Source organism: Scophthalmus maximus, chromosome 21, assembly GCF_022379125.1.
Source record: "Scophthalmus maximus strain ysfricsl-2021 chromosome 21, ASM2237912v1, whole genome shotgun sequence".
In the NCBI taxonomy this organism is placed as follows: Eukaryota; Metazoa; Chordata; class Actinopteri; order Pleuronectiformes; family Scophthalmidae; genus Scophthalmus; species Scophthalmus maximus.
Genome location: NC_061535.1, coordinates 11649044 through 11673256, shown reverse-complemented (window position 1 = coordinate 11673256; position 24213 = coordinate 11649044). Strand labels below are relative to the sequence as shown.

The 24213-nt window shown below is 46.8% G+C and overlaps 1 protein-coding gene across 7 annotated transcripts in view; it reads left to right on the top strand.

Annotated features, from left to right (window-relative positions):
- The window catches only part of plppr5b (phospholipid phosphatase related 5b), a 55973-nt gene that overhangs the window by 13766 nt on the left and 17994 nt on the right, over positions 1 to 24213 (top strand). For all 7 annotated transcript variants that reach the window (XR_007030266.1, XR_007030263.1, XR_007030265.1 and 4 more), the window contains one exon: positions 15511 to 15643. Coding sequence is in view for 2 of the 7 variants with exons in the window: in XM_035618745.2 (XP_035474638.2) it covers positions 15511 to 15643 (133 nt within the window). In the remaining 5 variants the exon portion in view is untranslated. The remainder of the gene's footprint in view (positions 1 to 15510; positions 15644 to 24213) is intronic.

Here is a 24213-nt window from a genome sequence, read left to right as displayed (position 1 = left end):
TAGCCGTAATCTAGAGGCAACTTTGGTCCCCACGTATATTACTGCTTATACTGTCGCTTGGTCTTTGGTCTCGCAATGATATAAAAGACCAAATTTACAATGTCATGTACAGATTGCTCTCCCATAACCCATTTGACGTATTGAAAAATGTTGCTGCCGACCTAAATCATCCCGAAAGCTTCCGTAGACATTACCAGCTTGTAGCACGCCTTTGCTAAACTAATGTGTCAGTGAAACAGTAACACACACACACACCTACTGTAAATGTAGAATGAGCTTGTAGCTGTGCACAGGATCATCACCTGCTGGTGATAAAATTACAATTCATCCTTCTTTTGTTCGCCTTATGACTTCATAAGTCCAATGTTCGCTTTGAGCTCTGTTTTTGGTCTCCACCATCTCCTTAGAAGAAAAAAAAGGTTGTCTCCTTTGCTGCTAAGTGTTCCACTATGTTAACCAGCGAGTTAGTGATTGTGTCTCGAGTGCCGTTTGGCGCTGAGCAGGCGGTATGGACAGAGCTTTTTCACCAAAAGAGCCAGGGGAAGATGGCAGTTTGCCGGCCGAAGGGCCAAAGCAAGGATCTACTGGAGGCTTTGAACGTCACCTTTAAAGACTTGCTGTGTCAGAGCCCCCGTCAGGAAAAAACCAACCTGTTCATCTGTAATCTGATTTGATCTCCAGAGAGCGGAGCGGCGACAGATGTGTTTCTATTGGATTAGTCGTGAGTTATTAGTCGCCAAGCTGTCATCTCACACGCGGCGATTGGTTCAGAATGCCAGTGGGATTATCTCTCTTTAAGATTCCCGCTGATTTCTGCCTGCCGTTATAATAAGTGTGCGATATAAAGTGGACTGCGACGACTTCCTGGCCTCATCCTAACAACTTGCGCGGCCCCCTGAATGAGTGATGCTCGAGCTGTGTTTCACTGTGTTTCATTAGCTCTGCCAATTACAAGCTGATTGTGCAGTGAACTTATAAAACGCAGCCAACAGGGGATTCTATCCCTGCAGCTACGCTCGCCTGCCTGCCTCTGAACAACCACACACACACACACACACACACACGCACACACACTTTGCAATAAGTGACTACAGCCCCGGCATCCTGCAGCACACAGTCTCAAAGCAGCGATATTACACCGAACCAGATTTAGAAGCAATGGTTTTGCTTCTGTCTCCGCTGCCGCCGCTGCATTACCCGCCATGTTACTGTTTGATTTAATTAAGTCAAGAGATGTTCTCATTCAGACCGACAGGCCCGGCAACAGGTAAGTGTGGAGGTGTGCATGCGGCTTCAGTGTAGCCCGGGGCCACGGTTGAGGAGCAAGTATTTAAAAGATTGTAATTTGTTTCCGAACAGACAAGTTGCGTTCACTTTTTTGGTGTCTCTGATGAAGACTCCTAAAGATAAGGGGAACAGAAATAGGAGGACATTTTATATTAAAAAGCACATTCTGCATGTTCTGCGTCTTCAAGAGTTTGAAAGCGACTTTGAAGTTTGTAGTTTCTCTGTCTTTGTATGTGGCTCTGGAGTTTCTTTTGTCAGCTCTGAGAAACGCAGACCGGAGGAGTGGATTTTTGAAACATATTGTTTGGGCATTTACCAGGCAAGGGAGGGAGGCTCTGATGAAACAGACACTATGCTGTAGGATCCAGTGTTTGAGCTTGATGTTGGGGACTAAACCAAAAAATCTGCTTCTCTCTCTGTTGCTGATTCGGTCTTCTCTCTTTTGCACTGTCCCCTTTGCGAAACCACATCAGCAAAGCTGTGCCACACTAAATCATTGAAGTGTCTCTGAAAGTAGAGGACTGGTGTTTAAATGTGGACAAATCTCACAGAAATATTAAATCCTATGACGTTGTAGTCCCTTTCTTGAAAAGTTTCTGACTTCCCTATCCTGTCGGTGAATCTCTGAGGATGCAGATCTACAGAAAATAAATTTTAATCAGTTACAATTTGTGAAAGAATGCACACTCAACTACTACTAGTACCAGTAGTACTACTACGACTGTGCAGAGAAATGGTCAAGATACTGTATATCAGGATTTGGATACACAATACTTGTCAGTACAGTAATCACAATAACACAATAACTGGGAATCAGTACAAGCATCTTTTTGCACATTTGAATAAATTATTTAAGCCATTTATCCGAAATCATAAATACTTAAATATACGTAAGTGTGTTGCTGCCAATCTGCATATTTATATATAAGATTTTCGGTCTGCATTTTTTACCAAACACATTGCATTGTTACACTACAGCATGATTTCAGATAAATACATCCTGAACAAAAAAGAGCCCACATTATAAAAGGAAAATGTAATCTAGAATTCTTTTTGTGATACAGAGTTTGTCCTTCAGCAGCCAAATATTGAATCTGGCTGCTGAGTAGAAGTAGTACTTACACACAACTTTATTGATTTCCTGCTGAGTCCATGCTGCCGGATTGTCTGTCATTACAAAATCAAGGAAAGGCAAGTTTCAAACGTCTTAAAGTCAGTTTTCAAACTGTACTGAAAGGAACCCAACGGCTGTAATATGTGACGTTATATAGAAGATAAACAATGTGAAGTGAGGGCTACATGCTCCCTACATTTCATGCAAGTAAGACAATCACGTCTGCGACGTTTCCTTTTTCCCTGCGTCTTTAAATGAAATAACTTTTATTCGCGGATCATTAAAGCGCAGGACTTCCTGCAGTTAAAATTAAAAGCCTTACAGCGCCGTGAATGATTGTGCCTGCCTGTGAAGCCGCAGGAATTCGGCTCTCAATATCAAAAAGCCCCATGCGCAGGAAGAGTCGGGTTTCGGTGGCAGACAGTCGGTAATAATGGCAGAGAGATGTGTGAATGAATTTAATTTCAGAGAGGAGGAGGAAGCCTTTGTTGCATGCTGATCCCCATCTCTCTCTCTCTCTCTCTCTCTCTCTCTCTCTCTCTCTCTTCCCCTCACTTCCCCTCACTTCCTGTCATTTCTCATTTGTTTTCCAGTAAATGGAATCAAATGTCTAGAGACAAAAATAAATCACAGTTTTCCCGTGGTGTGCATTAACTTCATCCTCAGAGTCAGGGCTGGTTTATGCTGAAGAGGTCCTTGCATTTGAAACGATGTAAACCTTCACTGCCCACATACTCGCACGCATCCTTAACGTCGGCACGGTTGTTGGGCAAAAGGTCCACGAGAGGGCCGCACGGAGTCAGGAGCGTCCGACGGTGACAGACAGGGCGACCTTGGAAGAGGTTCCGATGATGTACATCTCAACAAAGAGGCCGCGTTGCAAACGGCCGTGGTGTCGACATTTGTAGTTTCCCAGCAACTCGCAAAGTCTCTCCTCAAAGAAGATTCTTAGTGTCCAGTGGTCGTCTCGCTTGAGCTATCTGCGTCACTGCCCCCCCACGATTTTCCACTAGCCCTTTGGTCTCCTCCCAGTTGGGGCGTACCCGTTAAGCCTCCTAAGGAAGGCGCCCAGGAAGCATCCCAGCTACCGCTGAAAAGCCGCTGTATTCATTATTTCCTTCTTTGGGTCACTACCCAGAGCCTACGACCATAGGTGAGGGTCGGGACATACGTAGATCCACGGGTGAAATCGAAAGCTTTGCCTCACGGTTGAGCTCCGTCTTCGCCACAACGCTCTGGTACAACGCCTGCCTTACCGCTGACGCCACCGCCAATCCATCTCTCACTCCATCTTCCCCTCACTTGTAATAGGAGAGTGATTCAGTGAATTAGCACCGTTGGAGACATACACAGCCCAGTGCCTCTCCCAATGTCAGAGGGAGAGTTCTGTCACCTCCGCGGAACAGTTGTTGAACAGTTTCTGCCGTGCTGCTCATGCACAGATGTGGAAAGCAGGACGTGATCCAGGACTTGACAGAGTTGTCCAATGTCAATGCTCTTGTGTACAATTGACCATAGAATTTGGTACCGACAGTTGCACAGTGCATACTGTGATATTTCCCCGTGATTCGGTCAGTATCCTTAAAAAGTATTGGGGGGAAAAACACTGCCGAGCTTTGCACACTGGACCATGTACCTCCTCAGCACAGCGCCGCAGGTGCCACCCATGGTAATCAGGTCATGGGCATATTATTCTCATTCCAACTTCGGTTTTGTCTCCGTGAGTTTGCACATCACACGCTGGCTTGTCAGCTTGTCGAGATTCCACTTCGGCTTATGCAAAACCCCAATGCAGCCGCCCAGTGAGTCAAAGTTATTCTTCACATGAGTTTGCAGATATTGCACCAAAGAAAAAGTTTCATTTCAACTTTACTCCCAACATGGATCTCACCGCCGCCGAACCCTCCCCCCCCCATGTTTTTTTTTTGACACTTCACATCTTTGTTCCTGTACGTTCCCCTCGGCTCAGAGAAGCCCTCAGACTATTTTTTTTTTCAGAATCCACATGCAGATGAGTGATACACGTGTCTCGCATGCATGCTTGAAAAAACTGTTGAATATTCGGTGTAACCAGATGCTCTCCCAGCCGAGGACGGGGCTGTTCCAGGGAGGCAGGCGTGAAGAGACGCGTCGTGCACACCGGGCACGAAACCCGGCCGATTGGTAAAAACTAATTTTCCTTTTTCAACTCGTGCATTAAATGTGGTGCATTTTGAAGCCCTGCCAGTCGGTGTGGGAACACAAGAGAGGACGTTGTTGCACAGTCACACAGATTGGTTCTGATTACTGATGAACTCAATCAGTCTCATTCACATCGTGCTCATTCAGTCTGCACATGGCGGTTTTTGTTCCGTTTGCAATTTGCACACAGTCAAACGTTGGTTCCGCAGAGAAAGAAAAAGAATCAGATTTTGCCTCTCGAAATCCGAAAAGCCAAAATTTGATTGTTGGTGTTTTTGTGTGAGCCGTCCAGAAAAAAAACTGAAACAACTGACCCCAAACCTGCGTGTCAGGTTGTGATTGGATGAAAAACAAGAATGAGCGAAGTCTCCCTGTCTGAGCTTCTCGCTCAACTTCTTTCAATGGTGAATATTTTGAAGAACAATCACTATTTGTACATGAACATACATTTTAGGAGGCACTGGTTTGGGCACTGAACTGTCAAACTCCTGCTCTAAGATGTTCATAAATAGAGCTCACCTCCTGCGTACCTTATTATTCTTGCAAATTGCGTGATGCCCCCCCCCCCCCCCCCCCAGGGCACATCTGCACCTAATGACTCTTCCTCAGCGGCTTCCGGGACACGCTGAGTAACTGAACGTTGTCGAAACAGACAAAGACAGGTCCACAAATTCGTAATTACCCCGCATTATCTGCATGGCGATTTGAGTGGTGTTCGGAGACCTCGGGCCGTCCGTCTACTCTCTCAGCGCCACTCTGTGTGAGGACGAGAAGACTAAAGCAAACAAGTGCGTTACAGCACATTGGCTCCCGCTGTTCAGTCGACCGTTTTCTTTCCAAGAATAAAAGCGCCAGAAAGATTGATGCGCGTCTGCACAGCGCAGCGCTGCGAGTTTGGCAGAGGGCCTCGGCCCGCAGCATTCGGCCGCTGAGAGGGGAAACCCACCCGAAGGTCTTTGTCAGGGGTTTCAGTCGGCAACCGATCAGCGTATACTATGCATTTTCTTTCTCCTGTGAATACTTTACCAGCCAAAGACAACGGGGCCTCATGTAAAAATCATATGAACAGATGTCGCGTTAAGCGGAACATACACTACAAGGGATTTTGTCATTTACGAGCAGTTTACACGTGTCCACGTATGAGTCATGCACAGAGAGTAAGTCTCTCTTGGCAAACACATCTTTTGGACTCACGATCAATAGTTTAACTAATCTTAATGGTTTTGTGTGATGATTTTGACTGGCAGCAGACTCACTCGCTCAAGAAGGAGACGATACGAAAACGCGTCTTTCTCGAGACCCAACGATTCTGCTTCCGTTTGAGGATCTCTTTCATCTTTCTTTCGTGAAGTATGTGCAGGAATTAATGAGATATTGTGAGCGGAGGCCGAGGCCCCACTGCAACCGGATGCATCAGATCGGGGGAAAAAAAACCCCCACTGACTTGAAAAGCCGAATCTCTTGAGGAAATGGCGTTTCTGCTGCTTCTCGTGAGCTGATTTCTTGTCTCTGTTTGCTGACCGAACATCGACACATCAGGAAAGAACATCGGCGGCACACAGACATCATGTATCTGCGAGGGCACGGCGACGTTGACCTTTGACCACCCTATTCTAGTCAGTCCATGTTAGATTCCAAGTGGAGGTTTGTGCAAACTTTGAAGAAATTGTCTCGAGGTATCACATTCAAGAGACCTGAATTGTGTTCTGTGAGGTCACAGGGAACTTGACCTTTCGCCAACAAATATCAGATCAGCTCATTATTTAGACCACGTGAAAGTTTGAAGCAAATTTGAAAGCATCCCCTCGAGGTTCTACTGAAATAAGTCTTTTAGGAGAAGGGGACGGACGGCCCCCAGAAACATGGCTGTAAAAACCGCCGGTTTGGTGTCCTTCAGAATAAAAGTCATCATAAAACATAGGAGAAAAAAAAAAATCGTTAGAGCTGCTCACTTTTCCACCCACGGATTCTGCAGGAGACCCGGACTGAATGCAGATGAGGATCCGCAGTGCTGTCGTTACAGGTTGTGTTGTGACTAAGTGCTTAAGGTCAGCGAGGAACACGGAGGAAATCACCAGGCGCAGTCACAACACACACCGGCGCTGCGAGAGAAAACTGTGAAGCACAGTCGACGTTAGGTCGACTCACAGTGAATTGTAATTCAGTGAATTTCTAACAGACACGGGAAAGAGGTCGTCGAAGTGTATTTGTTCTGTGCGCAGATACAATAGCTGCCAGCTAATGGATTGACTGGATGCTCCGAAAGTGCTATTAAAGAAATAGACTTAATTGAGTATGAACTGCAGCTTCCCGTAATGAGTTTTGCGGAATTGATTTGAAAGTGTTTACCAAAGAGAATTTCCTTATCAAACAGTTTCTCGCCGTGGATAATATCTCCCCCCCCCCCCCCCCCCCGTCCTGAAACAACACAGCGAGGCCCTGATTACAATATCACTCACTTGATTACAGCGAAGCCGCTCCGCTGGGCAGAGTCGCTCGCGCATCCGTAAGAAAAGGTCCCGAAATGTTTGTCGTTGTTCTTCTTCTTTTTCGTAAAAAGGAAAATTGGCACGGGAAAAGTCCCAAAATGTCCGACTTCCTGTCCGGAGAGAAACACATTCTCTTCAATCACATTTTCTTGCAGCAGTGGGCGAACAAAATCCCTTTTTCGTCGTAACACACACAATCAACAGCCACGATCTGAATTGCGATCTTTCCTCCCAATTTTAAAATGTGGGACTTGAACTTGACCTGAACCTGCCGATGGACTATGTAGCACTGAACACACAAGACTCCACATCACATCCGCTAGAATGCGACCGCCTCCGTCACTTCTTTCCATTGTTTGCTGCTTTTCCCTTTACCTCCAGAGTTGCCTATGGCGGAGCCCCGGGCGATGACGACTAGAAAGCGCCCGACAACAGTCTTTGAAAAAGATAAACTCGGCATACACAGGAAGGATTGCATAAAACATACGTAGTTAACGCACTGCCAGAAGGGGGAAGAGAGGAAAATGACCCACAGCAGGTTTAGGGCCGAGTTATGGATGATTTACATACTCAATGGACACTATTTAAAATAACAATGTGTTGGCTTCTTCCAAACTAACATCCGCGCGTTATCTTCGCAGAGGCTTCATTCATGCGGACGAGCCGAAATACTCTGCTCCCATTCTGTCTCCGACGTCTCTCTGCATCAGTGTTTCTCAGAGGGCCCCTCTTCCTCGGTCCCCCCGGGCGCCGTCTCACTCACTCATTCCGTGAAAGCACGTCGCAAGCCCAATTAACTCCAGAATGGAGACACACTGAGGCATCGAGCCTTTTTTTGTTGTTGTTGTTGTTGTTGTTGTCAAAGCCGTTTTCTGGAGGCTTGGCACGCTGACCAGCAGGAGCCTTGGCCAAATATTGGTTCAATGTCAGTGATTTTTTTTGTTGTTGTTCTTGTTCTTTCCAGTCGGCTTGCCACGCTGATGCAGACAGATGTGCGCCGCGGCACAGATCGGTGTGAAATTGAACGAACGAGAGTCAGAGAAGTGAGAGCCGATGCGGGAAGAAGGCGTGAGCGAGTCCAGCACCCGACCAGAGAAACAGCTGAGTTAAATAAGCAGCGCGGGGTCACCGTGGCCCGACGGAGACGAGAGAGAGAGAGAGAGAGAGAGAGAGAGAGAGAGAGAGAGAGAGAGAGAGAGAGAGAGAAAGAGAAAGAGAGAGAGAGAGGGGGGGGCAGGAAGGTAGTTGAGGGACTAAAAAAGCCGCACATTGTCACGGTGGCCCTGTCAGCTTGTGTTACGGGCCGAGAAAGAGAAAGTGGGACAAACGGCTCGCGGCTGTCGCAGCTTGGTGCTCGGGCCTCTTTTTTTTTTTTTTGTGGCAGTCAGGCGGCCCTGAGGCCACTTCTCGCCATTCTCAATGATATCAGAGGCAACGTGTTGAGTGTGTTTCATATTTCATGACCAACGTTAGCACGTGAAACCGAATGGTGATGATAACGATGGCACTTGAGGAGGCTCGACGTAGATGTTTGGTTTCAGGCTGTTTGCATCAGACGGAGACAGCGACAACACTCCCGTCTTAGACAAGTCCTTGGTCACTTTTCTTTTTTTAAAAGATGAATTATTAAATCCGTCCGCAGATCCAGGACATGTCTTTCCAGCCTCGGCAAATGATATCTATATTAATGCAAGATCATTTGGTAGCCCCCTGCCATAGGCTGGCGACCTGTCCAGGGTGTACCCCCGCCTCTCGCCCAATGCTAGCTGGGATTGGCTCCAGTCCCCCCGTGACCCTTAAATGGATGAAGCGGTAGACGATGGATGGATGGATGGATGGATGCATTTGGTAGTCATGACAACATGCACGTCACCGCTGGAGACTTTGCCCATTACATGTGTGAAAGTGAGAGAAATGAGACGTGTTGAACTTTTGTGTTTCATCGGTTCTTCATTGAAAAGCAGCGTTGGAGAAGTTACTTAAAAACTCCAATCAAATACTCATTAACAGAAATAGAAAACAAGACATTGCAGGTTAACAATGTGAAGCGATTTAGTAACCATCCACCCGCTTGTCCAGCCTATAACTGATATTCTACGACCACATAGGTCGTAATAAGTTGCTTGCGAAGATCAAGAAGAAAGAAAGAAGAAGTTATTCATCAGATTTTCTTTTTTTTTTCAAACCATCAGCACCACAATATATGGAGAAATGCTCCAGGAAACTCTTCTCCAATCATATCCTTACTTACGGACCCTTCACATAATGGGATCATTACTAAATGTTTCAGTACTAAAGAGAAATGACTTTGAACAGACTCAGTAGATATACTGTCCATATCGGGAATGCGACTCTGTAAAAAGGTGAAAGGTTATTTCTTCCCTCAAAGTGTGACAGTGTGACAGACAGTCTCGTTCACGCGGTGCCGAGAGGTGCCAGGTTACCGAGCACAGCCCGGCGATTGTTGCCTGGACGATGGGGTGTTTAAAGCACCTTGTCATGGCAACATCACTTCATCACACCTACGACGCGACACTGAAGAGACTCAGAGACTCGTGTGCAGCTTTTAGAGCTGCAGCCCCGTTCATACTCCACATCCACGTTCACTCTCATGTGCGGGATGTGCCGGGCTCAGCTAAATCACGCTCCCAGCAGCCCGTTACGAGCTCGCCGCATCAAAATGGAACTGCTCCTGATGCTCGTCACGTTCCTCTTCAGATATTTACCTGCTGCCTGACGGGGAAAGAAATGCACATTGTTGGGGAAATCCTTGTCCACATTTGGATTTTCGTTTTTTAAAAATCACCACTGCTGCTAAGTTTACGTTCCCAAGTCGTAGAAGTCAGGAAGCGCTGCTGGCACTGTTTTAGTTTGAAAACTAAAAAAAACAAACGCTTAGAAATGATAACGCAGTCACCCGCTTTCACTTCCTGATTGGTTCTTGTCATTCACAAATCGACTTCCAGCGGTGGTGATAGTTCCAACTCGTCGTCACACTAAGTAAAGAAATCCATGCTTCGCCATTGTAGTTTCACACTCGCAGTAGTTTTTGTAACATGAGCATTCAACTGCAGAGTGGACGATCCGCATCCTGTGTACCGTACACCAGTCCGCACATGCTCAGACAGTGTACGTGAATAGATATATATATAGATATAGGCATACATTTTCAGGTGTGTTAAGTCTGGACGGAGTTAATTTCAGTTTTGAGACGTCGTTTTAAAATAGTATGGATGTCGCCACAGTGAGCAGCTGAGGAGGAGGAGGAGGAGGAGGGCAGTTAAACACAGCAGCTCTCAGTGCTGACTGGTTTGACCGTCGGAACTGGAACTGACCTTGGGTCCACCCTTTGTGGTTTTTTTCACCATGGCACCTTTTAAAAGTGATCTCCAGGCGGGTCGTCTGCGCAGGAGCTGGAAGCCGAAAGTAGAAGGAGCTCCTGCAAAACATGCTTTCTTTCACGGCCCCGCGCCCATAAAAGGACAAACTCGTAAAGTTCAAGCAAAGCTTCTGCAGTGGCAAACAGTTTTTAATACGGCCGCGGTGCTGATTCAGGAGAATAATCTCGGCCCCGCTGCGCTTCAATGTGGGGGAACGCGTCCGGCCCTTTGGCCCTGCGGCGCTCGTAAAAGTTTGTTACCGGAATAATGTCGATGGCTCGAAGCTGACCATCCGGATGGTGAACGTGTCGACCACACGCCTATTAAACTGATGTCAGGCCGGTGTGACGTGATGCTGTAACTTTTGTTTTTAAAGGTTTGTTTAAAATTTTGAGGGCGGACACCAAGACACTACAGCTAAGATAAAAAAACAGTGCGCTGTGTACTGTCGTTTCACAGGATCCTATATATCCTATAATATTTCATCCTCTATGTGGGTGAGTATCATCCAACAAGGATTTACAGTCCTCTCTCTCTCTCTCTCTCTCTCTCTCTCTCTCTCTCTCTCTCTCTCTCTCTCCCTCTCGTCTGACTCTTATAGATGTGTTGCCAGGTTACCGAAACATCGGGACGCGGCCGCACACTGTACGTATTCGTCTCTTATCGACGGAGGAGGAGGAGAGAGAGAGAAAACGAGGAGCAGGGAGGCATCAGCAGTGTCGGGGAGCAGTTTGATGCACTACAGCGCTGTCAGTTAGACGAGCATGTAATCTCAGCGGAAAAGCCGTTTTCAAAAGGGAGAAGACAGGAAAGCCCTATTCGACTTGTCAGGGGGAAAAAAAGAGGCAGCATTTGACATTTTCTCTTCTTTTTTTTCTTTCTCCTCGTGTTATGTCTTCCGCTGCCCACAGACGTCTATAAATAGAAACGCAGAAATGCAAAAAAAAAAAAGAAAAAAGCCGTCTGCTCCGAGGAGCTGGACGCCGCGCGGATGAATGTGTTCATTTTGTACTTGACAATATTTCTTTTTGTTTCTGCGAAGGTGAACTGGCGGGCCTGTTTTTGCAGTCGGCTTTTCATCACAGCACTTCGGTCCCCACGTGTTCGGGGTCTTGTGATCGGTGCTTTTGCCGATCGCTTGGACTCTTGATGTGAAACTTGAGGTTCTTAGGAATGGCTTTGGATTCAAAGACTACATCCCGTTGTTACGTTTGTAAAAACACAACATGTTGATGAATAAAAATATCAGCGGCGACGACTTTGATGACATTGACCTTGCAGTGACTTCCAGCGTGGACTTTTCTATGAGACAGATGGATCCTGTTAGAAGGAAAGGGAGAACCTGTTTGCGGTACGGTGTGTACTCTGCGGGAAGGTGTTGTTAGGGAGAAAAAGATGAATGTTCGTTCACACACACACAGACACGGAGATAGTGCAGCGGTCGATCTTATCAGGGATCAGATTGTCTGAACAACAGCTCAGAGCGCTTCTGTATGGTCATGTGGTTTAAAAAAAGAAATCACCCGAGCTGGGGTTTTTTTTGTTCTTTTTCTCGTCACCAGAGCAACAGAGTTTTACTTCAGCTGCAATTCATCATAGGAGACACGCAACCGCAAGACGCGCTGCCTACTGACGAGGATTGAAGATCTCGTATGCTCATTGACGAGCCAAGCGAGTTCACACCTTCTCGACATTTGGCTACGAACGCCCTCATGAAGGTAGTTGGAGTCGATGCAGAAACATCTCATTCACCCAAGACTCAGTGTCAATGGGTCCAAGACACGACGGCGGTACAAAGTCCCACACTACTAAGCCTAAAGCAGAAGTCTGCGCCTGTGTTGTTTGGGCCCGAATATACAAATGTAACCACCGGGGCGGTACAGACATGCCATTGTGATAAAATCTCCCCATTTCGCACGTTGCGTCACGCATTCCTTCATGATAACCCAGTTTTTTTCACGTAAACTGTGTTCATTGTGCCGCGACTGAGATTCCACCCCCCGATAAGCCTCTTAAATGTTGTCACTACATGACTCGGCCAAAAAGGCTTTGACAGCTGGCGGCGGTCGTGCTATAACGCCGACACATGGGTTATCCACGACCTCTGTCTTACGCACTGTACAATTTAACCCCTTCGTGCCACGAGTGCACTTTCCACTGAGCGCGGTGGAGAGAGGAAGAGGATTAACGTGAATCGCACACGGTAGACGGACTGTGTTTGCGTCGCACGTTTCCAGTCGTTCGACCACTCAAAGCACTTTGCCACGTACGTGTCATTCGCCCATTCACGCACTGATGCTGCAGCTCATCCGTGTCTTGCTCAAGGACACGGAAACTCTCTGGATTGGCCAGTGGATCGGACCAGGAGCCTGAGCACAACAAGTCCATTTCATTATATTTTAGCAAGAGGCCTATTTGTCTTCTCGTCTAGTGCTGGAAGGTATAATGCCAGAGGTCAGGACAACAGTCATGTCATACTCTTTCCTCAATTTATTTGATCTAATTTTATCACGTTTGTCACATTTAAGAAAATAAAACTCGATACTCCCTGCATTGATATCCCACATTGAAAGCTTCCGAGCAGAGGCTCGGAGAGCGGCTTCATCCATTATGCTCGTGCCGCACATTTAATTTTGAAACGGCAGAAGAAGAGGGTTAGGTATCATTGTCGTACCAATGGAAGACGATGCGATTATTTTTTCTCTTTACCGTAACCTAGAAATCTGAGGACTGTTCCACAGAGGGCAGGGCGCTTTTTGTTCAGCCCCGCCTCGGACTGTAGGGGAGACTGTGCCGCTGTGGACCCCACAGAATGGAAAACCTGTCGAGAGGACAATTTTTACTGTCACATATACAGTTTTATTCTGATGTGAAATGCAAAGCGATGCTGAACACACTCTGCTCTCTTGATGTGGGGCATTTGTCAGTTTCCTCCGGCCACTTACTCCACTTACGTACTTTTTCCAGGAAGTTTTTGCCTTCATCTGCTCATCTGCCATGGATATTCATCATAATGTGACCTAGGTATGAAACTTCAGGCACAAAAAATGGTCTCTGGTGTCGGGCGTGTCCGCTGACTCATGTCAAATATAGTGTAGATCGACGCAGACCACGAAGAGGATGATGACCAAAACTACCTGGATCAAAGATATCCGAAGACAAGAACCTTGGTCCAGACTTCCAGGTGTGAAAAGGCCCCTTAGTTAGTGCATGGACTTTCAATTTCTGAAAATATCCCAGTTCATAACGATCCTCCTAAATCCGAGCTATTTGTTCGACATGGCGTTTTTTTTAAAAATATAGAGATGTTTTTAAAATTGCATCTCATCTCTACCTCATCTGCTCCCTTCTGCAGTCGACCTGAATAAATCACTGTGGCGCTGCCCTGGATGTGTGGCAGCACTGCTGGTTCCAGCTCCAGGCCTCAGTGCCCATCGGGACCACCCAACCTCACACACACACACACACACACACACACACACACACACACACGCACCGACAGTCACACGCATAGTTGGGCGCGCTAAGCTGTATTCTCCGACAGGACCCTAGGTGTTCTGCCAGGTGGAAACATTCAGACCCAGCGAGGTCAGGAGGTTGTCGGTACAAATTCCAGCAGGGGGGAACCTGTAAATGAAAGATTAATCCTTCGGCCAGTTGCTGGAACTCTGAGCTCAGAAAGCACCAGGGGCGAAAAAACAGCAGCCACGATTAGATCCGACGAGGCACCTAACGCGCCTTTCTGTTTTTAGACACAGCCACTTAGCACGTTTTTTTTTTCTTCCCCTCAGCAAACCACGGCGGTTCTATTCCTATACTGCTGTTCTCTGATCAATACGTTTCAAACGGGCCTCGCATCACTAAATCTAAACTGAAAGTCAAACTCTAAACGCATCGTTTCCTATGGAAACCAATCTGGAGGAATGAAACGCTGTATTTATTATTAGATGGATGCACTGTATCAGTTTGTCGATGCTTTTTCCTATTTTGGTTCAGCTTCATATTGATTGTAAACCAAGTTAATACTGTCGTAGGCTATAAGAGGCCAGTGACCTGAACTGATTCTAATCACTCCCCAGGTTTCACGCGAGTTTCAATTCAGCAAGATTCTCAAAAGGGAGGCCACCAGGCCGCTACGACACATTCAGATAACTACACAGATAGATTTTAATCCAGAATTGTAATTCATTTTGCACAATTGAACTGTCTGTGCAAGAGCAACACACAGACTCCACTTTGTAATCTCACATTTCTTTTTCTCAGAAGAGAATGAAGCTCAGTACGTCTTCTTCAAGGAAACGAACAACAAGAGATGGATAGGCGGTTCCTTTGCTGTTTTTTTTCCCTTTCATTCTACCAACAGTCCGTCAGTAATTGGCTTCCATTAAAGAGAGAGCGTTTTTTGTGTCTAATCCTCACAAAGTCTTCAAGGATAAGTCCGGAGATTTTCTCTTATTTTTTTCTCCCAGTCATCAAATCTCACGGGAAGCGGAAGGATCACGAAGAGCCGTACAGAGCTCCGCCGGCCGAAACGGAATTCATCCTCCGCTAAAAATAGTTCCCAACAAATCCACCGTTTCCCTGGAGTAACAATGGATAAGGACTACAGACCAGCTGACTGACCATTCATTTTCTGACCGATCTGACCGACCGTCTGCTGACCGATCAATTCTCTTGTAAACCGGTGTGGGGGCATGGTCAAGGTCAAGTGTGGTCAGAGAATGGCAAACCCCAGTGATGATCGCCCGACGATTTATTTAAAATTTTAACGAGTGACCCTCATTATTGCTCCTCATCTCCCGTGCCCCCTCGTGTCTTCTTCATCTCATTTTTCTCCCCCTGGTGTCAACAGGCACGGTCGAAACAGTTTCATTTCAAGGCCATGAAGCGTTTTTTGTATGAGGGCTTTGGTTTTTCTTCTTCGTCTCTTTTCATTTGCTACCTGTCTCACTACCGGCGTTTGCGGCTGCATGAAAGTGAACATTTTCACAGACTACTACTCTTGTGCGAGAAAAACCACGGCCGCGATCTGAACCCCTCTGCGCCTCTGTGTCTCCAGATCACGATCACAGAGACTGTGCTGTTCCTGGTCCAGTACACATCCAAAGAGTTCGACCGCTCGGAGAGGACGGTGGCCACGGGGGACTGCTGTTACCTCAACCCGCTGGTGCGCAGGACCTTCCGCTTCCTCGGTAAGTGATGTGTTTTTTTTTATTCTGTGTCCACTCTAACAGACACCTTTTTCAAAAAATGTGGAACATTTTTTCTCAGTGTTTTTAATAAGACATGCAGGCGAGGTTCAAATTTAACCGTGACCTCACGCGCCTTCTCTGAAGCTTTCGACTTGCGTATCACCACCTCACAGGAGGATGGAGAGTGGCGGGGTTGTCACGGAGACCACTGACAGTGTTTCCTGATTAGGGGCCGGTGAGTGGAATTGCAGCGCCGCGACCTGAACTGCCAGCAGAAACAGCAGAACTGTAATAATATCCACCGAGTGGATTGTTACATGTCTGTGAATGAAGTCTGCCCACAAACGGAGAAGCGCAGTTATTCTCATGAAGCAATTCAGTGGCATCTGTTACGCTACTGATTGAATCTTTTTGAGTGTTTTGAAGAAGCTGAAAAATTATGTTTTTGCTCGAGGCACAATGAAAGACCAGAAACTGTGCGTCTGTTCATTTTGCTTCTACTTTCAATCCCATTCATGGCAACACTGTCAAAGTCAAACACGCACACTCCTCTGAATATGTGTGTGTTGTCTGACTTGGCAAGCTACACACAGATTTGCACATTACACGCCACTTATTCTTGAGCAAGCCTCTGCATACACCTACAAATATCTGCTGATACTGATAATTCATGATTCCTTCCAAAACACAAATTTCTCAAATGCGTGCACACACACACACACACACACACACACACACACACACACACATTATCCCAGCAGCACAAACAGCAAACACATATTAGCCTGGCATTGCCCGACTAATTTGCATTAGCAAATGGGTTTTTTGGAAGATCCCACTTCTCCATTTGCAAGTAAGTGTTATCAACGCTTGCAGAAAAATAAAATGCCTCTTGACACGGCTGCAACAACCCACGACCAGTCGGAGCAACAAAAACTGGAACGGCAAAAATGTCCGGAAGCACTTTACCTGCAGCTGTTTGGCTCTTCTTTTCAAAGTTTTTCTGTTGGGACAGTTGGGAGACCTGTGTGAATGCGGTTTGTCGGACGAAGAGGAGCTTGCTGATTGGTTTTGGTTTCCAGACTAGACAGTTGTGAAAGCAAGAAATTGCATTCCAGCAGGTACAACGGCAAAACACACACACACACACACACACACACTTCTAGTCTCTCCTCCTACACAGACATTGCATATACAACATCGGCCTCCTCCTCATGCTGAAGTGAGAGCAGCAGATAAAAGCCGCGGAAGAGGATCATTACCTAGATCCCTGAGGGGGAATCCACTTGGTGGCCTGGCTTTACCCGTCACACACACACACACACCAGGCGTGTCGTTCCCCGCCGCTCGTTAATGTTAGCGGGCTAAAGCTCCTCTCATCCCCGAGACACTGGAATTGGCTATCATGTGTTATTACACTGGCACCGTGTGATACATCCGAATAAGGCTTTATGACTTAGTGTTAATTGATGTCAGTTATTTTTTTTTTTAAGGGGATAGACGGCTCCAGCTGAGGAGTTTCCCTTTCGTATCTTTGCGTTTTACTTCAAAAGTGATAGAGAAGTACAAGAAAAATCCCATCTCACATTTTGCAGGAAATATTCACGAAAGAATATATGGTAATAAGTCTTGCCACTGTAAATCGAAAGGAACAGTTTGTTCTTGATGAGGTTTTTCTAACTGTCCATCACTTCCATTCACTGCCGGGGAATACTGGTATTAGATAACATGAAGTGTGGCTGGTCTCATCCAGTGATGCCAGAAAGCGTTTTGAACAAATTCCCAGTCTGTTTTGGACTCATATACAGCAAATGGACTGTACCACCAACCGGTGGACGACCCGCTCTACCCCCTGAGCCGTAGCCGCCCATGTACTCTATGTAGGTACAGCAATTGGTGTCCGTCTCTTACCTTGTCCATTCCTCTGTGGGAGAGCTTAAACTTAAAGTTGAGTGAAAGGAGACGCGGCGCTGCTCGACTAATGGGAGGTCTCGTGGTGTCATGAAATATCGAATTTCCAAATCTGGGCAGTCCTTTTTCGCTGAGTAACATGTCACCTCAACGGATTGAACAAACTTCCTTTTGAAAGTTGTTTTTTTTCTAGATTACTGCAAGTGATGTAATACGTTTCCCATCTGTGCCTCTTCGTCTCCAGAGTTTGTTCTGCAGCCAGTGTTTGTTGGAGGCAGTTGTCTTTTTAGTGTTGGGGGGGGACGGGACAAAGTGCCTCTGCCTGAAATAAATGCTTGCAGCTTCGCTTCTCCTCACCAACGTCGGCTAATGGCTCTGTGCTGAGCCGTCAGTGCCTCCTCACTGCAGCATTAGCAATGGCGGTGATGCCAAATTACAGAGCGCTACTTAACATACGCGATGCGGAGATCCAATTTGCGTACAGTGTGTCTGCCCGTGTGCTTTTTTACGGGCGCGTTTGATCCACGGCTATTGATCGCTGCTCCTGGCAGGCCTCGTTGGCACGGCGCGAGCAACGGATGAATGAATCCAGCGGCGGCGAAATACGTTGAGCAATCGGTTCTCCTCGTGCTCACATGCTTCTCACTGATCATGCCGCCGGGCTCCCGGAGTTGATTTGGCTCAAATGCGGAGGGATTTGTGTGCCGTGTGGGATCAGAGGGGCATTATTTCAAAAGGTCTTAGAGCCAGAGGATGGTGCAGAAGTACAGTGAGAGGAGAGCAAGGACTCCTCAGGCTGCACCTATAAGCAACATTAAACCCGCCTGCCTTCTGCAGAGGACTGATAGAATGAGGCAACCTATAAGGAATGTACTGGAAACCTTATGTTTTATATTCCAGGGCTTATGTCTCTAAGCTGAAGAAGTAGGAGGCGCACTTAGTACGGATTTTTAAAAAAAACATGTACATCGTTCCAAAATAGTTGGGTTGAGGTCAGGTGTCAAAGTCAAACAAACATCACGTTTACATGCGTTTGAATGAGCTTTTGTACGGACGCATGTCGCATTGTCTACATTCCTCCATGTATTCGATCCGTTCATATTTAATCCGAGGCAAACGTTGCGGCCGATGATTATCACTGACACGACAAACGACTGCATCTTTCAGAGAGATGATTGCTGATTGCAGTTATTGCTGGGGACGTCGGCACATCACTTCCCTCTGCTACTGACAGTGATATTGATTGGGGCTGTGAAAGGTTTGCTGTGTTGCTGGACAATATTTGGACAGAGAAAATGAATTTGCGGCGGAGAATAAATCGAGGGAGAGGATAAATTGCACCTCATGTCGATCCACTTACACAATGATGTAGGAACGGATAAAGATCTGCACTTGTGATGGATGCGTTATATATATATATATAGTGAGGTGAATGACAAGCTCACGTTGGGGATGACACACCACATCCAAACAGATGAGGAAGCAGACGGGGAGAACGAACAGCTGCGCGTCACACGTGACATCGCCGCCGCCCGTCCCGAGGCGAAATATTGCGTTTTCTGGGTTTTTCCGCTGTCACGTTTCCCGTGAGACCTTTTCTCAACCGGAAACCTACGGGATGTGATAGTTCATCACACAGCAGCGCATGTAATGTGGAATCAAGATTCAAAATCCAACGATACATTTGTCGTGTACTCCACATGTGCAGTTGAATTTGTTGCATACATAATAAATGCCAGCGTTCGCATGTGGCCCGTGCTGTGTGCGTGCCTGAGCCTTGAGTATGTAATTCTTTGTGTGTGTGTTTGTGTGTGTGTGTGTGTGTGTGTGTGTGTGTGTGTGTGTGTGTGTGTTTGTGCATTCATGCACATCAGCATGTCCGCTTGCGCACGCTCGCTGCCAGATTTTTACATCTGCCGGAGAGCAGCGCGGCGTCATGTGAGCCCAGCCGGCTCGCAGCTCTGCTCCCCTTCCCCTCGCTCGGGCCCGACGTCGCTTTGCATAATGACTCACAGGGCCGCGCTGTTTGAGGAAGATTAAATTTAGAAGACAGCCGAGGGGTCGTGGCCCCCTTCTCTCTCTCTCTCTTTCTCACACACACACACACACACACACACACACACACACACACACACACACACACACTCAGCATCAGCTGTGTGTTTTTACCTTTCACGCTTTTTTTGAGGGCTTTGAACTTTAGATTCGGGGAAGTTCACGCGCGGCGGCCCCGTCCGTCAGCGCCGTTATTTAAAAAGAGTTTACGTAATGTAAACGCTCGGAGAGACGTGGGGCGGCCAACCCCTTGGGAAACGCACGGCACTGTTCGTGTACAGCTTTGTTAAAGTGCACCGGGTCTATTAGCACAGACATCATCACCAAGGCGTCCTCAAGCTTTCATTTAGATATTTGTTAATATTAATATTCAGGCTACAAGTTGTTTTTTTGGTCCGTCGAGATGGATGGATCAAAGAAAAAAAAAGATTTTTATGACTTTGCCAAGAGATGTGCAGGAGTACTCGTTGGCCCCCCAACCAATCACAGATGGCTGTTCCCCCCCCCTGACATATTTCATGGAGTAGGTGTCAGGGAGCTGTCGGGGGCGTGTGTCCTTCCCTGTCAGTAGAAAAGATGTTTTTGTATGCAAGTCACATACACGTCGCACTTCAATGCAGTATCCCTAAAAATTACATCCGTCACGAATCAAAGCCTAAATGTCACAGTGCACACCAGTGCTGATGCTAAATGAAGTAGAGAGAGCACGAGTCGGTGGATTTTAAAGTTGGGGCGAGTCACTGCGAGTTTCCGGGCTGATTGGACTGATTGGACTAGGTTTGACTTTGTCTCATTGCATGGTCAGTGTGCAACGTGCTGCTGATTTCAGCTCAACTTGGAAACATGCCTCACAATAGGCGCTATACAACAGCGGGGCCGAGAGATTATCTGCGAAGCGTTCGCTCACAAAGGTCAAAATTATTAATGACTCCTTGTGTTTTGCGGCTGCCGAATGCGGGACGGCAGCCGGTTGGGTTCGACCTCCCTCCCTCCCAAGGTTAATCGACCTGCACCATGAGCGCTCTTTGAAAAATGCTCTTTCCAAATTATTCTAATATAATCCCTCGGCCTCCACCTTTCATGCTGCACACTTTGTTTTCCGCTGCTGTGTTTTTCGTACTGAACTCGAAAGTATGAATTTGTGATTTTTTTTTTCTCCATTATGAGTTAATCCAATATCTTGCTTCGTTTTATTGCAAAAACTAGACACATTAATCCCACTTCCTCAGCTGGAACGTCACATGAACATTGATCTTTAAAAACATGTGCTTTAATTCACATCAAATGATTCAACCTGTGACCTTTTTTCTATTTTAACATGTATCAGGAATAAATCACTGTCAACATCAAACACCAGGTACATAGAACAATCGATGACTCAGCAGTCACACTCCCACTTATCCCTTTGTTTTTTAATAATGAAAAAATAAAAAATAATGAGGTGATTAATTTGATTTGAATATAAAATATTATAGAAAATCGTTTCGCGGAAAAACCTCTGCTGCTCACAATGGTCAAAACAAAATATATTTAGCGAGATGGGGTGTAACAGGATGGAGTATTAGGGCCATATTGAAGAAAAAAGAAAATTTGGAGATTTTCCAGACTAAAGTCGAACTATTACGAGATAAGGTCGAAATTTAATGAGAAAAAGCATCCTCCATTTCCTCCTCCGCGAAAAGAGGCGAGTCTGTGTGGTTCTTTCTTCACAATAGACATTAGACGTCTTTTCAAAGTCCTTAATACTTATGATAACATTGCTCCACAATGTAATGCAGACGTCAGCCTTTTCTTCAGATGGTCCCTCCCCGACTTTATTCTCAAAATCTCAGATTTCCTTTTTTCCCCTTTGCGTGGCCCTGATACTCTGCCCTCAGCTCTCCTGGGTGTGGGCGATGCTGAACAATCCTCAGCATCACCGCACACAGTTTATCCCGCTGATGGCTCCAGTGTACCTCCTTCAGTAGCTTGTAAATGTCAAGAGAAGTCCATTTTCCTAAAAACATTTCTCAGCGTGGACCGGTAATCGATCCACGCTGAGAAATGTTTTTAGGAAAATGGACTTCTCTTGAGAACATTGTGCCTTGCCCGGTGACATTGAGCTCAGGTTGGTTTCCGTGAGTCGGTCCACCTGTCACGTCTGTGCGGGCTCACGGGGGAGTCTGGGAGACGGAGATAACTTTGACACTGACTGGGTTGTGAATCACGCCGCAGTATTGCGACGACGCTGGCAACAGATCAAAGTGGAGGTGCATTGCTTCAACCCCTGCTCAGCCTCCAACACACACACACACACACACACACACACACACTGCAGCAGATAACGGCTTAGTTTGAAGCGAGCAAACTGAATTACATTCATGCCCTGATAAGCAATTTTTTGTTTCCCCTCTCTGTGTTCCAAAAGTGGACCGGCATATAAAAAAAAAGAAAAAAAAAAGAGGGGGGCGTTAGATAGCGAGTGTAAGTCGTCCACAACACGCGAAACGCCCACGCGTCCACGTTCGTGTCAGCGAAAAGTGGGACAGCGTCGATGACACAAAACGCTCGACAACAAAAGAAATCTATCCGATGCTTGTTAGGAAACGGACCTGTCAGAGTCTGGAGGCCGCACGAGAGGAGAAGAAAAGGAAATGACTTGGACGGTGACATTTAAGAGAAAAGAAGTTCGGTGAAAGAAGGGGGGGGGGAGACATGCCTCGCCCGTTGGGCAGAGTGCCTTCGCCGCCCGTTTTCCATGAATGTCTCTCTCGGCTTCAAAAAGCCTGAGCTGAATTAGTTTGCAGCAGCGCAAACACTTGACAGCGACTGGAGAGGCTGCCCCAGCAAATGATGCATCCTGGAAGGGCGCGTGTGTGTGTGTGTGTGTGTGTGTGTGTGTGTGTGTGCGCGTGTGCGTGTGTTTATTTCTTTGTGGCATGGCGAAAACCTTTTTTGTGACTAAGCGTGCGATTGGTAATTTAGTTTGACAGAGGGCCGGGCTCTCGTACGAGGGAAGCAATTATTTCTGTTAAAGCCCCTCAATCACCGAGACGTGAAGCCTGACTGGTTTGGTTAAGAGGAGTATGACTGGATGTTGGCAGCGAGGTGACACTGTGTGTGTGTGTGTGTGTGTGTGTGTGTGTGTGTGTGTGTGTGTGTGTGTGTGTGTGTGTGTGTGTGTGTGTGTGTGTGTCTGTGTGTGTGTGTGTGTGTGTGTGTGTGTGTGTGTGTGTGTGTGTGTGTGTGTGTCTGTGTGTGTGTGTGTGTGTGTGTGTGTGTGTGTGTGTGTGTGTGTGTGTGGTGTCGGTGAGCAGCGGAGCGTTGTGTCGTGTCTTTATGCAGAGTCACAGTGTCGGGGGGGGGGGGGGGAGCGGGGGGTCTGGTGTTGGAGGGAATCGTTTACACCGAGGATACCGGCGGGCTCAATGATTTATGTCCCGTCCTTGTCGTCCTTCACGAAGCACTTTGCCGTTTGTCTCAACACGACGGGCGCTTTCACACCTCAGAGTCCGAACCAGGGCTCGTATCTTCATCACTTCGAAATATCCGGTTAGTTTGGGTACGGCGTTGCGCACTTTTCATGTTGTATGATGTCTCCATCACCTACACGGGCCGCGTCTGCCTCTACTTGACATTGATTGGATTGTGGACGGGCGTGCGTCTGACGTCCGGGTGTTGTCAATTCGGCGGGCAGCTCCGTCTGTACTCCACACTAGTTGGAATACACCAAAAGAACCTCCTCGTCATTCAAACGTCACATCGTCGGAGGCGAAAGACTGCCAGCAATCCTGCGAATGTTGCAATAAAATATTTTGTCTCCTCCTCCTCCCTTGTGGTACAACGCCTCATCTTTGCTTCTCTGTTTCGGCTTCTATTGTTTAATGTCTAAACTTCCTGCGATTGGTCCAAAAGTCTAAAACTGTTCCAAAAAAAAAAACCTCCACACTCCAAACGAACTGAACCTCTTTTGGGTCGGACCAAATTTCACAACTGCTATTTTGGTTCAGATTAACAAGGCTATGAAAAGCGCCCATATGTCTTTTCCAGGAGACAGAAGAGCTTCAGAGCGTCGTCACGCCGACTCAGACGCTTCATTACAGAATGGATCATGTCAAATGTCGTCCCTCTGCATATATATATATAACTTATAAACTAAACTGGCGTCAGGGTGCGGAACCAGTTGTGATGATGCAGCGGTCCGTGTGTGGGCGTGTTGTTGAGACTTTTCTCTCCTCTCTGTCTCTGGGATGCGCAGACATGCAGCCTACACAGTTTTAATAGGTTTCGTCAGCTAGTGAGAGTCTGCTTCCATCTTTTCCTCTCCGTGTTCCCGCTGTAAACAAGACAGAGGCGAGGTCCATGGCAACAAGCGAGGATGGCTCATAAACTCACACGGTTACATTTGACACGGCCGCCTCGGTTTATTACGGCTGGACGTGTGATTATAGCAGCCACTCCAGAAACCATGCCGGCAAGTCAAAAAGCTCATTTGGCTGATATACGGGTCCATTCAATTAAACATGTCTTCATTAGCAGTAAAACCAAACCCATCAGGGAAAAGCAACAACAACTCTCCAGTCAAATACAAGTTTACACAAACACACACACACACACACACACAC